At 38.5% G+C, this 15,743-nt stretch overlaps 1 protein-coding gene across 13 annotated transcripts in view; it reads right to left on the bottom strand.

The window, feature by feature from the left end:
- Positions 1–15,743, bottom strand: part of CTPS2 (CTP synthase 2) — a 71,892-nt gene that overhangs the window by 17,452 nt on the left and 38,697 nt on the right. For 11 of the 13 annotated variants that reach the window (XM_080612831.1, XM_080612828.1, XM_080612830.1 and 8 more), the window contains 2 exons: positions 3,288–3,384; positions 1,887–1,942 (listed from right to left, as the gene is read on the bottom strand). In XM_080612831.1, the coding sequence (XP_080468957.1) occupies positions 1,887–1,942; positions 3,288–3,384 (153 nt within the window). Of the gene's footprint in view, positions 1–462; positions 1,412–1,886; positions 1,943–3,287; positions 3,385–15,743 lie in introns of those variants that run through there. The other 2 variants (XM_080612827.1, XR_013956405.1) reach the window with 2 other exon arrangements.

Raw genomic sequence — 15,743 nt, 5'->3', positions numbered from 1 at the left:
ACTGACCAAGGACTTTGTGAGTCTCATGCTCTGCCAGGGAGGAGGAGAAGCTGGGAGGAAGCAGGGACAGGACACCTGACCCAAACTAGCCAAAGAGGTATTCCATACCACAGCACGTCATGCCCAGGAGGTAGAATTGAGAGTTCCCGGAAGGGGGAGGATGCTGCGGGGTGGGGGCAAGGTACCAGTTGGTGAGCGGTTGTATTCTCTTCCTTGTTATTTCCTTTATCATTATTACTATTAGTGGTAGCAGTAGTGATTTGTGTTATACCTTAGTTATTAAACTGTTCTTATCTCAACCCATGGGAGTTGCATTCTTTTGATTCTCCTCCCTGTCGCTCCAGGAGTGGGGGGAAGAAAGGTGTGGGGGGGAAGTAGAAACTGCGTGGTTCTGATTTACGGCCTGGGCTTAAACCACGACACTTATTTAATAAGAGGTGAATTACTAATTTTAAAACTTACTACGTAATATTCAAAAAATTAAACCCAGGGTCTCTTCTGCTTGCTGTCCTCTTGATTCTGAGCAGCTTGCATTTCTCATTTTTTAAATGGCCCACTGCAGTAGGCATAAACGCTGACCTCCTTTTTGAGCTGTGGTTCAGGTCCTCCTTCAAACTGAAGAGTTCCACAGTGAGCTGTTTCATTTCCTTGGTGATGTCCTAATCACTCAGTTACTACTCAAACTTTGAGCACCTTTACCACGATCACATTCTTCCCTGAGCTTTTAAAGGAAACTTAACATAGTCTGAATCAGCTTGTAGCACGCATACGTCTCATAGCTCAGGCCCCTCTGTAGATACTGGTAAAGTCAGGTCCCTTCTGAACTATCTCAGAAATAACTCTAGGAGTCCAGCTCTCACCTATTTCCTTGAATGACAGCACCTTGAATATACAGAGGTGTTCTCAAACAGAGGAGTGGACCTATACAAAAGGCATACAGAGTTGGATGGTAGGCAGCAAGTGATCTGTATTAGCCTCCAAGTTGTAGATGCCTGAAGTCCACCTACATTTGATGCCTGAAGTCTACCCATATATGAAAGAATGTGCACTACCTGGACATAATCTAAGATGCTAAATAGGCCAAATCAGCCAAGGATCAATGCATTTAAGCATTATAAACCTTTAGCTTTCAAATACTTCACAGAAAGTCATGTAATCTCTGACATCACTCTCCAATACCATTTTGCTAAGACACTGCAACTTCTCTACCACAGAAACAGTACACTAATTATTCCTCTCTATTGATCACTTGCAAGAACACCTCTGCAATACCGTGCCTAGTTTCAGGCCCCTCAGTACAAGAAAGATTGACAAAATGTTGCAAGTCCTTAGGACACCCAACCAGGATGATTAGGGGGCTGGACAACATGCAGCACAGGAGGAGAGACTGGATGAGCTGGATTTGTTCAGCCTGGAGAAGAGAAGGCAGAGAGTGGATCTTGTTGCTGACTTCGACTATTTAATGGAATGGTATAAAGAAGACTGAACTAGACTACTCTCAGAGATGCACAGAACAAGACTGAGAAATAAAAGGCAAACTGCCAAATGAAATGTCCTATTAGATATAAAGAAAAAAAGGGATCATAATGAAGTGGTTAAGCATTGGAACAGATTGTCAAAAGATCAACATCTTCATCTTCAGAGAGATTCAAACTAGATGTAACAAAATCCTAAGCAGCCTGATCTAATTTTGAAGCTGGCTCAGCTCAAAACAGGAAGCTGGACCAGAAGACTGAAGAGGCTCCTTTTGATCTAAATTATACTACCTATTACTAAATTTTGGGTTATGTTTCTACATTAGCTTTAAGGAGAATCATGCCTACCAAGAGAAATGTAATTTGCTTGAGCTCTAACTTCTGAGTACAACCTACACTAGCAATGCTTACCTCATATCGATGTCTGTGACGCTCCTCCACAAACATTTCATCACCATAAAGTTTCCCTGAATATACAACAAAAGAGAAATTAATGCTAATGTGTTGCTTTAATAGTTATTACAACACTTTAATGTAATTTAAAAATGTCAAATTTAGAACATAACAGGACACTCCAAGTTTATGCTTTTCTGAGTGACAACTAGTTTCTTTTCATTTATGTCACCCAAGCTTATTCAGGATTCACATTCAACATTCCTTAACCAGAAATAGCTTAGGTAGACTAGAGTCGAAAGGCCACACTTAAACTAATTTAAATTGTAAAGCCTAAAATAAAGTAAGTTTGAATGAACAAGCAACATAAAATCCCTTCAGGGTTTTACAACAGTTGTACACAATAGGTGCAGCAAAGGAAGCCTTTTAGTAGCACCTGTTCCATTTTAATAGATTATGCATGGCAGCTGGCATAATACCTCCAATGACAGAGAATATTGTTTTCCTCTCTTTTCCTGATCTCATTACCCAAAGGACTCTTGCAGTTCACTGAGCCTAACCTGGAACACTCCACATTCCAGAGAAACAAGGAGTAAGTTAGAAGCATGCAGTAAACCAGAATTTAATATATCTCACTTACAGCCATGGCTCAAACTTTGCTCTCAATTTACCTTAGTGTCATTAGGACTACTATCTCATTTAATGGTTGGTACAGGAACTAGACTGCCAAGATCTCAAAAAATTGTGCAGTGATAGTACTGCAATTTTACAAAAATGCAAATATGCATTAATTTCAAGGAACTGCCTTTTCAAATTGAACTATTTCCATTCAAGTTGTAAAGCATCAAAAACAGGAATAAGATTTCCTGAGTAAATTACCAGAGCTTTCTATGCGTCTTTCATAAAGTGAGGACTACAGCAGTGAGGCCAGGTGAAATTTAAAGCTGAGGTATACTGGCAACTCTAGAGAATGACAAGCAATATTTAGGTCTGTCAAGAGCATAATGCAAAGAAGACTGAGGTACCAAAAAGCTTCAGGGGTAGAACAAGCAGTCCTGGTTCACACATCCTATCAACTCATGAAGAAAATAAAATGTTCTGATCTTCTCAAAAAAATAACGACTTAAACTATCTGCTTTTCAGTTATCTCAACAGATCCCTCACCATTTATTTGAAGTGTTGGACCCTAACTGATCTTTTCACTGGGACTTCTAGATGTCTCTCATTTCTTTCTTTACATTCCAATCCTGGGTAAACGTATATGGGAACAGGATCAGAATGAATGAGCTCAGGAAAGCTGTCACTCAAATGCTTGCTTGAGGTTGTAGTATTATAACAAAATGTGCTTTGGCATTTTTGCTTTGCTGTTACAGAGCTCCTATCCAAAACGCAAGCCATAAGAGCAGAAATGTAACTTACTTAAAACGGAATTTTGTGTTTTGAAAACAGTCTTCCTCTTCCCCAGTCTCATTGTTCCACCCATATCTCCAGGATTGTGTTCTGGCATGTCAATAACCTGTAGAGAAAAATTGTATAAACACTGTTTCATCCAACACAGAAAAGCAATAACTGCATAACAGGTTGCACAGATTCATAAATAGCAACATTATTAATTTTTCCTCGAAACATTCCCAATTATGACTACTCTTTGGTTTCCCTAAAGCCTTGTTCTAAGTATTGGGAGTGTAATAGACTGATGGTATTAGCTAACTGGTGTGAAACTTTTTAGTGTAATGATCAACAAAAGCAATTTATTATTAATTCCTTAATTTAATTTTTGGGCTAGAAAAAAATCTTTTTTTTTAAAAAAAAAAAAACCAAACCCAGATACTAAAACATTAGCAATAGGATAATCCTACCAAAAGCTATTTTTTGTTTCTGTAACAGTACATACATTTTTTAAAACTGATAAATTCATAGATGAAAAAATCCTCCAAGTAATAAAGACAGCATCTCTGAGAAAGCAAGTCCCTGAACCACACAGTGATAGAGACTGAAAGATTATCCTGGGTAAGTATTTCTGTACACCAGTTCCTTTCTTAAACTGTTCTTCATACAGATTGTTCCTTCTTATGCTAAGAAGTAGAAACAGCTGTTGTATGAAGACAGCAAAAGTCCTCTTTTTTGGGAAGTGGGGAGGAGTGAAAAGGCATGGAAAAGGAGTGGAAAGAAGGCGCTCGTAACAAGACTATAATCTAATGTTGTAAAAGCAGAATACTAAAAGAGGTGACTCCAACATTTCATGTTATATAAGTCACTAATTTATCACTGGGAGAAAATGGAAAAACATTCCCCCTTAGTCTCACCTTTGCTAAAGGGTTTCTCAGATTGCCTCAGAATATACAAACTACTTTGCCTTGTGTGTACAATATGCTACTTAACATAAAATATGAAGAAAAGAATATACAAATACTGGGTTTGAGGACTGAAATGGATGAGTTAAATGGATGCTATGTGGGTCAAGTGGAATCCAGGATGGTGGGATTCAGAGGATGTGAGAAACTACAGTTTAGTGAAAGGAGCATGTTTAGTTTTTGCTTAGTTTGAAAAATCCTGCTGGGTCTCACAATCATGTGAGAAGGCAGACTTAAAGGAAGTCTGTCTCAGAGAAATAGAACAGTTTAAAAGCGTAGAAACACATACGCAGAAACTATGACCAATGTATTCACACACAGACAGTCAGTGAGGAATGTGATTGACAAAGAAAGATTCTAAAAATATAAATGTTCATACATATGGGTAATATGGAATTGGATTTTTATCAAGATTAGTTTGCCCTCTGGGAGTAATGAAAACAATTTCTGATGATACACCTCATAAAGTGAAGTTATTCAATTTAGAAGGGATGGTGGAAAGTGCTTAGCCTTTGGCCTTGTGCCAATGCATTTCAGCTGTGCAATTATCTCTGTATAACCTTATACCTTCAAACTGTTATTTATAAGCTATATACTCATTAGAAAATGTCATAAACAGGAGTTGTGATCAAACTAGTGGGATATTACAAACACCTTAATTACCTCTCAAATCATGAAGGTGAGGACTATATGGAAAAAAAAATATTCACTGAAACCTTATTACTTCAAAAATATGAAATTGTCTGCTTTTTACTTTATTTCCATCCATTTACTTTCACTTTTTTCCTGAAATAGTGGCCACAAAACAACATAAGACATCAGAAGTGGTTAAAATGTATACAGCATACTGTGTGTCAAACACTCTTGACTCTCTGAAATCAAACACAATTTTTCTGTGAGGTGTTATTTACTTGCCTACACCCCTACTATAGGTAACCTTAAAAGTCATGCTCCTGACTTTTGTAAAATGGACATGAAGTAGTAACAAGCAGCTATCAAGTACTTCCAAGTATCTGCTTCTCTTACAATTACAAAAATTTCACTTTAAGAGCTGTTTAATAAGTATTTGCAGTTCACAGGTTTTGTTTGTCTGTGTTTTCTTAAGTTTGGAGGCTAAAGTCAAGACTAGACACTCCTTCATCCTCAAAAGTGTATCAAGCACCTAAATACTGTCCCTTTAGATTTTTCTCACCTTTAGATTTTAATTCCTCACCTTTATAGATTTTTCTTCCTAAAAATCTGGGACAGGATGTTTTGGTCTAATTTTGCTAACTGAAGCGTGGTAACACCCAGGTGTTTGAGGTGTGATCCTCCACCCCTCCAAAAAAAAAAAAAAGATTTTACTATTTTCATTTTTCAGAATTTGCTGTACTAAGAGATTCTATCAAAACTTCAAGCATAATGCCACAAATAAAAGGAAGCATGGGGATACAATAGGTGGGATGGTAACTTCCTGAAAGACACAGCTCAGCTCTTAAAACACCTGGCTCCAAATGAAGTGGACCTGTCTATGCAGTGCATAGCAGATTTCACTAATTTATTGTGCTTAAATGTGTCTTCCAGGAAGACTCGAAATCATCAGTTAGCAAATACATGGTCTCCAGTTCAATTAAACAGAGCATTATCAGTTCAAACAGGTTATGGCCACACTCTCAGCTCTTCCTTCTTTCAGCAGGCAAAGAACAAACACTGATCCTCACGAGCCCCACTAAAGCTCTAGATTGGAATCCTGGAATCTAGATTGGAACCTGGAACGAAGCCACACTGTGAAAGCACAGCTTCATCTGCTCTCCTGAGGGCTTCTGCCACCCTCTGTCAGAACCTGACATGGGGCTGCAAGCCCAACAAAAATTTCACTGGAGAAATGGACTCTCAGGGAAGAGTCAGGCAATTTCCGCAACTAATCTTTGTCTTCAAAAAGGCCCGTTTCCGTGACTCAACAGTTACATTAGTGTGGTCAGGAGCACATACTCGAAAGATAATCCAATCCTTAAAACCTTCCCTAACATCTGCTGAGTCTTAATTGAGATGTCTTTTAAGAAACATCACATGATACAACTGTTCAACCTTATTTCTGCAGTGGCAGATTTTCTGCCAGTATGGCAGTGATACTGAGTTTTGATATCAAGCAGCTTACTGCATGTGTTCATATTCTGTTATTAATATGTGCATGATAAACCAGCTCTCCATCTTCCCCAAGATTTTTATGTTTATGATAGTAAGAAAATAGACACTTTAAATATTTTTTCATAGTCAGGTGAGGAAAGGAGCTACTTATGAGGTAATACCTCCAAGTTATTCTGACTCTGGATCTTCCTTTCTGATATGCTCTGTGACTCTGACCAACTTTAGCAACTATTACAGCACATCCCCCAGTGTTTGTATATTACATGAGTTTCTCTGTAACAAAGTTTGTGCAAGAAGCTTTTGAAAGCGAAGTGATACCACTGACCTATAACCCAAGGACAGTTAATAAGCACCAGAAAAGCAACTCATTATGGGAAATTTTGCCATATTTATCAGAATTCATTTGATCAGATAAAAGATGAACCTTCAAGTGGTGGTTATTTTGAACAACTGTGCAACTGAATAGATTCTTCAAAGAGCTTATGCTTTCTGCCACAAAATAAACCAGCTCTCACTATGCAATAGCTCCTTGAAAGAGTGCAGAACAGCATAGAACAAGAGGTACCACAAGCAACAAAAAGGCATCAGCAGTGAGCATGCAAAAAGAGGTAAGGCATTTCTTACCCAAATCTCTGAAAACTGCCAGCAGTACACGGATTTTAGAGACCACATATTACACTTAGCAGACAGTCAACATGAAATAAATAATCACTCCGACACAACACAAAACACATCCTAGATATAAAACAGCCTGATCAGTATTAAATCATTCTACTGATAAATAGTGACTTTCCTGATTTTCTTTCAGAAATCTACTGCTTGAGTTGTTTCATTGTTGCCAGGACACATATAAAAATTAATGAGAAAACCTCTCAAGCCCAGACACTCAATACGGAGCAACCAAGGCCCTGAAGATACACCACCTATCATTTTACTAATCACCCCTGGACCATTAAATTTTGTCTTTCCTTTGCCTCACAGCCTGCAATGCATTTTGAACAATACATCTACTATGGATACTGGGGCTGGGAGGGGGATGTTAGGGGTGTCTGAGTTTTGTCTGGGAAGGCTGGCTGAGAAAAGGTGGGGAGGGAGAGGAACATTATTTGATTTGAACAAGTCATTGGGAAGTCAGCTTTGGAAGCAGATTTTTAGAGTTTTTGCTTTTTTACTCTGCCCTCGTCTGCCAAGGAAATGATTTGTCACTGCTGAAATAAATTGCTACACATGTTAGTACTGATCAAAGCATCAGAAGCCCTGACCCTAAAGATTAATTGAACACTGAAAAGAGCCTCTAAGGCACTCAGTGCACAAGAGATGTGCAGAGGGAAAGCAAACAGGAGCAGGGAATACAGTGACAGGTACTGATGAATATTAATCCCTGCTGAACACAGCTATAAAAAAAAAAAAAACCCAACACAAACTGACAAGGACTCAACCCAGACTAGAGGAACCCATTCTTTTATTGCCTCTTCCATTCAGGATTTGTCAGTACTGGCTAAATTCAATCTCATCTGTTTCATTCACAAGTTCATCACTAGACAGACCCAGACATCTACAAATGGGATGTTTATACTAACATTTTAGAAACAATAGTACAATCATTTTAATTAAAAGAATTGACAGATGCAATACAAAGTATGGTACTGACAGCTTCCAACTTGGCAAGTAAAGCAAAAATACACTGTTTCCCTGTTCATTCAAAATCAAGGTTTAAATATTTTCAGTTACTGAAAGAAGGTGAAAGGATCACGTATCTGCCAGAATCCTCTACTCCCTTATTTCCCAAAGATATCCTAGTTCCAAGCAAACCCCATCATTGCCTACCTATCCAAAGCACTCAGCCCCCGAGGATGGAACTAGTTGCCATAAAGCCACTTGCAGATTTCAGGCTACTCAGTGCTCTATTACTCTGATTGAAGTAATGTTTGTTTTCAAAAATAGTACCAACACCATGTATAAGATCAAAGCAGAAATCATCTATAGCTGACTCATGCAGCTATACAGTGATATGAGCAACTAGCTTGAAAAATCCTGTTCTCTACTTTCTTCACTAAACTACATCACAGTATCCAAATATTCCAACAAATATCAGCTTAAATTTCTTAAACTCTTAAAATCCAATAGCCTGTTATTGTCAAACATTTTCCAGTGTGGCAAATCCTCTTTTCCAAAGTGGCAAATCATCTTTTCCAAAGTTTTGTTATTTCCTGTTTTAGAATTAAGTAACTGTCCTTCAGCACTTGTTTAATTAAAGCCTAAAAACTCTCTAAGAAGGATTGTGCCTGAATAAGCAGAAATTCTGGTGCAGAATGTTTTGTAACGTTTTCTTCGCAAAATGTCACAAAGGGTGTAACTTCTTTATCAAACAGTGCTTGCTTACTCATAAGCAAAGTGCAGTGAACAGAAAAAGTTCATGGAGATGTTGATATGCAAAGCCTATATAGATATTGCTTTATAGATTTTAGAACTCGTTCTAGTTATTCCAACCATATGTCCCAGAGTCAGCTTAAACACTTAATCAAGCAGAAATGTTCAAACTGTCAGTGTTAGCAAAAGGAATCAGGTCAAGCAGTGCTGGCTATAGAAATACACTGGAGTGCCAGTCACGCCATGCCAGGAGTGCAGGATTTGTCAGACTTGAATAACTAAAGGAAAGTGGAAGGCTATTCTCAGGCTTTGGACCAGTCCAGCTCATGCTACAACTAATTACCAAATACTCATTAATTTAATTTCAGAAAGATCAGCACATCTATAGCCAGCAGAAATCCTTCCCTTCCTACCACAAACATCTATCAAAAAATCAGAACTCTGTCACTGCCTTTGAGACTTCTCCAACTGAAATTAACAGTATGTGAAATTTTGCCTTTACTAATTCACTTAAATCCACATGTGTACATCAGAAGGGGGAAGGCATGAAGTAAGTCTGGGTCTCTGAGCATTCCAAAGCAGAGGGAAGAACCTAGAGAGGGAGGCAGAGCCTGGTGCTCTCTTCATCAAACACCCCAGCCACAAAGACAACACACGGATAATCAAACACAGCCCGAGATTGTTTAAACAGTAGGTGTTTGATGCTTCCTGACTCAGGTAAGTATATCCTACAGGCAACTGCCATGGAAGACTTGCCCACTGACAAGCCCCACTAACTAAGCTATGCAAAGTAGCCAAGGAGACATGAGATTGTCCTTAGTAGAGACAAAGCACACATTTTACCCTCAAAACTGTCCACTGTGTTCTGTACTCCCTCCACCCTGAGTTACCCCATGTAAGCATGCAACCATTATTCTTTCATTAACAAGGTAGAATTAGAATCATCTCATTATCAGTTATCTCTGCCTTCAGCATGCAAGGAAGAAGGAAGATTATTTACTTCAAAGCAAGTAAGCAGAAGGGTTGCTTACTTCAAGTGCTCACTACTCCAGACCTTCAACTGAGAAAAATTTCAGCTATCTGCTTCCAGGTGATGCTTAGTACCAGAACTTGCACTATCCTACAATTTTTTTAAAGAAATTCTATTCATCTGCCATAAAAATCAGCATCTGCATAGGGAAGATAAGGAGAACTAGCAGCTGGTTTCCATCCCGTTTCCCCAACATAATCAGACCACTTCCAGACTGGTGAGTAAGACTGACTGCATTTCACCCTCTGATCCTTTTCACAGAACGGTGTCACCAACTATCCTGATAACCTATCTGTCACTTCTGCCCAGTAGTGACTTGGTACTTGATGATTAGGGATGCAGAAACTAAGTAGTTTAGTTTAGAAAGGGCATGGGCAGCAAGTAGAAAATTACAGATTTCCCTATTTTCATTTATATACTAGCTGGAAGGTACTTTTTAATTGGAAGGTAATTTTGTGGTGGTGTAAAACTTCCCAGCTAACTTCAGAGCTAGGAAAAAAACACTGGAAAGGTCCTGGATCAGTTTAAAGATTTCTTTTGAGTAATCTCTTTCAAATCAGAACAGCAAGCCACAGCCATTTGTTTGTAATTATTTTTGTAAGCCCTCCTCTTTTTCAGGCCTACCACATCAGGTGCAGAGGCACATTTGCCACAAATCTATTAAATTGTGTGTGCACATCCTAAAGAATAAAAGTTGTTGTAATGGAAATAAAATACACCTGTGGACTATTCCTTTTATTTGTTGGAGATGGAAAAGCATCCTTATCAAAAGGATAGCTATTTGAATAGGAAAAAAAAAGTAAGGTAATGGTACAGTACTATACTTTGAAATGGAAAAAGAATCTGAAAGTTTTCCAATAAGTACTCACAAAGTAGTTTAACTTCTGTTTTAAGAAGAATTGCTTTGTTGTCTGTGATTCAGTCTAATAAATCATTCTTACATTATCTGATAACGCATGCTGGACTGAGATGAACAACTTCATGCAGTTTAATTATTTCACCAACTAGCTTTAGCTACTGTACATTTGATTAATAGATCATTAAATAGAGGTTTTAAACTGAGGGAAAAAATATACCATCACATTGCTTGATACTGCCACAAGAAAATGCCTTATTTAGAATCTGGACTAGATGAATGAAACTGAAATAAAGGACACTAGATCCATGAGGATTTCTGTGCTATAGATACGTCCGAAGTAGCCCAGTTTCACAATTAGGGCATTATACTTCATATCATATCCAAAGATCAGTGGCAGACCATTAGCTTTAATGATTGGTTGACCACATATTGAAAGGGACACCAGAATTCAAAACCTGATTCTCTACTAGTTGAGCTAAAATAGTATCTCTGATAGGTGAGCATTTTATTAAAATCAGTTGAATAGGAAGAAAAAGAAAGCATCTTGAAATGTTTTCTATTTGCACAGCAGTGCAAACACGTTAAACTTCTACAAGGTATTTTGCAGGTTGTATATCTTTGCAAAAAAAATCCCACTAAAGCTGTAGAGAATTGCAGAGAGCTGTGAAAGTAAATGTTACTCTACTCCCAGTGCCAGAATTTTGCACCAGTCTAATTCCTTTAACAAGCAGCTTAGCTGAGTCCATTCTACAAGATCACACAAAAAGACCAGCTTATGCCAACCACTGTAGCCTTTAACTGAAGCAATCTGTTCTGATGAGGAAGTATATTTTCTTTCCAACTCTACTTCTACATTTCAGCTGTCACTTCATAGAAATGAAGACAGATGAAGGAAGAAATGTTGATAATGAAGGGTATCATACTAACACAGTACTAATTTACAGTATAGTCATGTTTCTTCCTCCCTTCTACCTCCTTTTCTTTGTTTTCATTTTTACATTTTGAAACAGCATCTCACAAGGCATCACACTGTGGATTGGCTAAGGAACAGTGGACACTTCGTGACTAACCCAAACGTCTTAGCCTTAGGAGATGGTGGTTATGAAGAATACAGCTGAACAACGGACATGTGAGCAATCCCAGCTGTTTGGTCTTAGCCAAACTCTGAGTTAAGTTGCAAGGCCTGAACTCAAGTTACCCAGGCTGCAAGGCCTAACTTTAGGTTACTAAAGGACAGCCACATACAGTAGAACAAGGAATCTGGCATTTGCTCAAGGTTAACAGGATGTGGGAGCGGGATGGTGAAACTACAAGATATGTGTGAAAAGTAGCAAATGGATAATTTTAGCTAGCCTGTTATCTGCTTCAAAAATGTGTAGACTGCACTTTTGAGCCAATCAGAATCTATATTGGTTACATCAGCTAGTTCTGTAAACTATAAAAACTCTTGATGTGTGTGAATAAATTTAGCAATCACTTGATCATATTGATCGTCTCTGCATTGTCCGTGACTCCCACGTCAACATCACACCAAGGAACAACACTGCGCAAGCTAAAGTAATTGTTTCTGGAAGGTAAGCAGGATCCCTTTTACTGTTTAGACAGAGATATAGATCTACTATGTAGATATCTTGGAATATTTTATATGTAGTTTTGTATTGTCCTCCTCCTACCTTCCTCTTGGTTTAACTCCTGTTTAAATATCACACCAGTCCCCTCACCTCTACTACATGGTAACATTCTGCTCCCCGTAACAAAATGGAAGGACTTATCAAACTGAAGTTGGCAACCCCATGACTTAGTGGTTCTCCTACTTTATTTACTAAATTGATTTATTTTAGTAAAGACAATCTTGTGGACTAATAGCAGAACAGAAATACTCTAACAAGGAACTTCTAAGCAAAAGCCTCTGGCATAATCACTAATTTTAACTACTTTTATTTGTCTTCCATGGTATACCAAAGACAATAAAAGTACCTTGGCCTGTCTGGTCATTTATGCCTGTAACTTCTCTTAAATTACAAAGAACAATCTGAAGATGCTGGATATCTCATTAGGCATATAGAATGGACACCTCATCCTCTGGAAAGCTCTCCAGCAATGAATAATAGGATTTTCTTTGCCCCATGAAGTCAGTGGAGATTATTTCCATGAATCGTTAACCATCCTTTCCACTCATACATTGTAACGTTTCTCATTCCAGTTGGAGAACTGGAAGAACTAAAGCAAGTGCTGGGTATCATACAACGTAATCAATGCACTGACTTTTAATTTTAGGATTTCCAGGGGAAAAAAAAAAAATCAAAAAAAACCAAACACAAAACACAAACCAGTAAATTATACTGAAAAAAAGAAAAAAAAACAAACCAACAAAACCAAAACATAGGGAGATAATTGCAGTGATACAAAGTTAACCAGTTAGATTATCTTGCAGAAAAGTACTTTGGCATTTTCATTACTGTCTATCCAACAACAGTACATTATCTTTTATGCTTCAGAAAACCAAAAGTAATAATACATATTAATATTATAGCAGAGATTAATTACCTTAATTATCACTGTCAGTCATTTCAGGGATGCTCTGAGTTACATGCTTTACAATACATTTAATAGTTTCTTGCTTTCAGTCAGAAAAGCTTCAGCTAGCCAGAGATCATCTTGCCTGGAACAATCTTAATTCTGGTAGAAGACTTATGACCTACAACCCAAATAATTTTTATTTCAAGAGGGAGCCACAATGTCTTTCTTTCCTCACTTTGTTCTGCCTCCTCCCAAAGTCTGCTAAACATCACTGTCCAAATCATAACTTAATCCTGCACTCCTTGCAATCATCCTTCTAGCACATTAACACTATCATCTTCAACATAAAATAACAAGAATTCTCTAGAATTTGCTTTCCTTAATTGTGTTTATATAAGTATCAGGGTAAAGTTCAAACTGTGTTTAGAAGACAAGTAGCTTGATCAGTTGCATCCATGCTGTCTATGCTGCCAGAGCTCAAATGTTAATTACTTCTTCCCCCAGCACCACCAGGATGCTTGCATTCAACTATGGGATCCAGAGTTAACGTGACAAGTACAGATATATGTGTGCAGTTCGTGTTTGCTAATGAACCATAAAACCAGAACTGCAAATCTTTATAGTCATTTTAAAGGTAAATATGGTACATGCTTTTTTGAAATATAACCAGATAGGAAGAGATACGTGGGAGGAAGAAGAAAGGAGCAGGGAAGATGTGTGCGTGCATGTAGAGAACCATCAGGGAAAAGGCCAGAGGAGGATAAATGAATCTTCAGATCATTTCTTATTTAGCAACAAGATGGTGAAAGCCTACAGAAAATATTTTACCAATACCATTTCTAAGAAAGTAGCATTTAAAGAGTAATGTCACCTCTATGTTACCACAAATCAAGTAAGTATTTCATTAGCATGACATCAGATGAACACACCCAGCATAATTCAGACATCCTCTGTGAAAAGCGGGGGTGGCCAGGCACAGATCAATTCAACAGATAATGCAGTGATGCACTCAAATACTACAAATGTTTACCATGCAACCAGCAAAAGAAGTTGCCATGCAGCAAAAGTTCTAGGCTGTGTCACCAACCGGCACAGTATCACAGAGCTATGCAGCTAGTTCTCATACAAAGCAACACAGAACAGCTACAACGTCACAAAGTAATCAGTTATTTAATACTGCCCATACAAAAATCATTTTATCTTTCACCTGCACCTCTACTAGTTTATTTCTAATGGCAGAATAAAGAGTCACAAAGCATGAGAAAGAATTTTTAGTTAAAAAGCACAGGTCTACAGTGAATAACTGTTGAATCCATTGCAAATGGAGTTCTGTTGTTCAGTTTCTAACTTCACAGTACAGAATCTTATCATAGAATCATACAGAATCATAGAAGAGTTAGGGTTGGAAAGGACCTTAAGATCTCCTAGTTCCAACCCCCCTGCCATGGGCACAGACACCTCACACTAAACCATGCCACCCAAGACCCCATCCAACCTGGCCTTGAACACCACCAAGGATGGAGCATTCACAACCTCCCTGGGCAACCCATTCCAGTGCCTCACCACCCTCTCAGTAAAGAATTTCTTCCTTATATCCAATCTACACTTCCCCCGTTTAAGTTTGAACCCGTTACCCCTTGTCCTGTCACTACAGTCCCTGATGAAGAGTCCCTCCCCAGCATCCTTGTAGGCCCCCTTCAGATACTGGAAGGCTGCTAGGAGGTCTCCACGCAGCCTTCTCTTCTCCAGGCTGAACAGCCCCAACTTTCTCAGCCTATCTTCATATGGGAGGTGCTCCAGTCCCCTGATCATCCTCGTGGCCCTCCTCTGGACTTGTTCCAACAGTTCCATGTCCTTTTTATGTTGAGGACACCAGAACTGCACACAATACTCCAAGTGAGGTCTCACAAGAGCAGAGTAGGACAGAGTTAATTTTCATTTCTAATAGTTGGTACAGTGCTGTATTATGGCTTTAGTCTGAGAACAATGCTGATAATACACCCATGTTTTAGTTGTTGCTCAGTAGCACTTACCCTGATCAAGGACTTTTCAGCCTCTCATGCTCTGCCAGTGAAGAGGGGCACAAGAAGCCGGGATGGAGCAGAGACAGGACACATAACCAAACTAGCCAAAGGGGTATCCTACACCACAGCACATCATGCCCAGTATATAAACTGCAGGAAGTTGGCCAGGAATCACTGATCACTGCTCTGGGATGCGCTGCATATTGGTCAGTGGGTAGTGAGCAATTGCATTGTGCATTTCTCAGGGGTGAGGTTTATTCTTTCCTCTGTCTCTTTATTTCATATTATCATTATTATTACTGTATTATTATTATATTTTACTTCTATTTCAATTATTAAACTGTTCTTATGTCACTCACAGATTTTTCCATTTTTCCAGTTCTCCTTCCCATCCCACTGGGGAGTGAGTGAGCAGCTGCATGGTACTTAGTTGCCAGCTTAGGTTAAACCATGACACAGGCATCAAGCCATTTTGGAAAGGCAAGTGTTTCATTACATCCACTTGGTATGAGAAAAACAAAGCAGATTAAGCAATTTGTTTAACTTAGCAGAACCACAACCTCTGTGACACCTAATCTTGTTCCTACACTT

Source organism: Psittacula echo, assembly GCF_963264785.1.
Source record: "Psittacula echo genome assembly, chromosome: 3".
Taxonomy (NCBI): Eukaryota; Metazoa; Chordata; class Aves; order Psittaciformes; family Psittacidae; genus Psittacula; species Psittacula echo.
The sequence above is the reverse complement of the archived record's forward strand: the minus strand, read 5'-3'. Positions and strand labels throughout refer to the sequence as shown.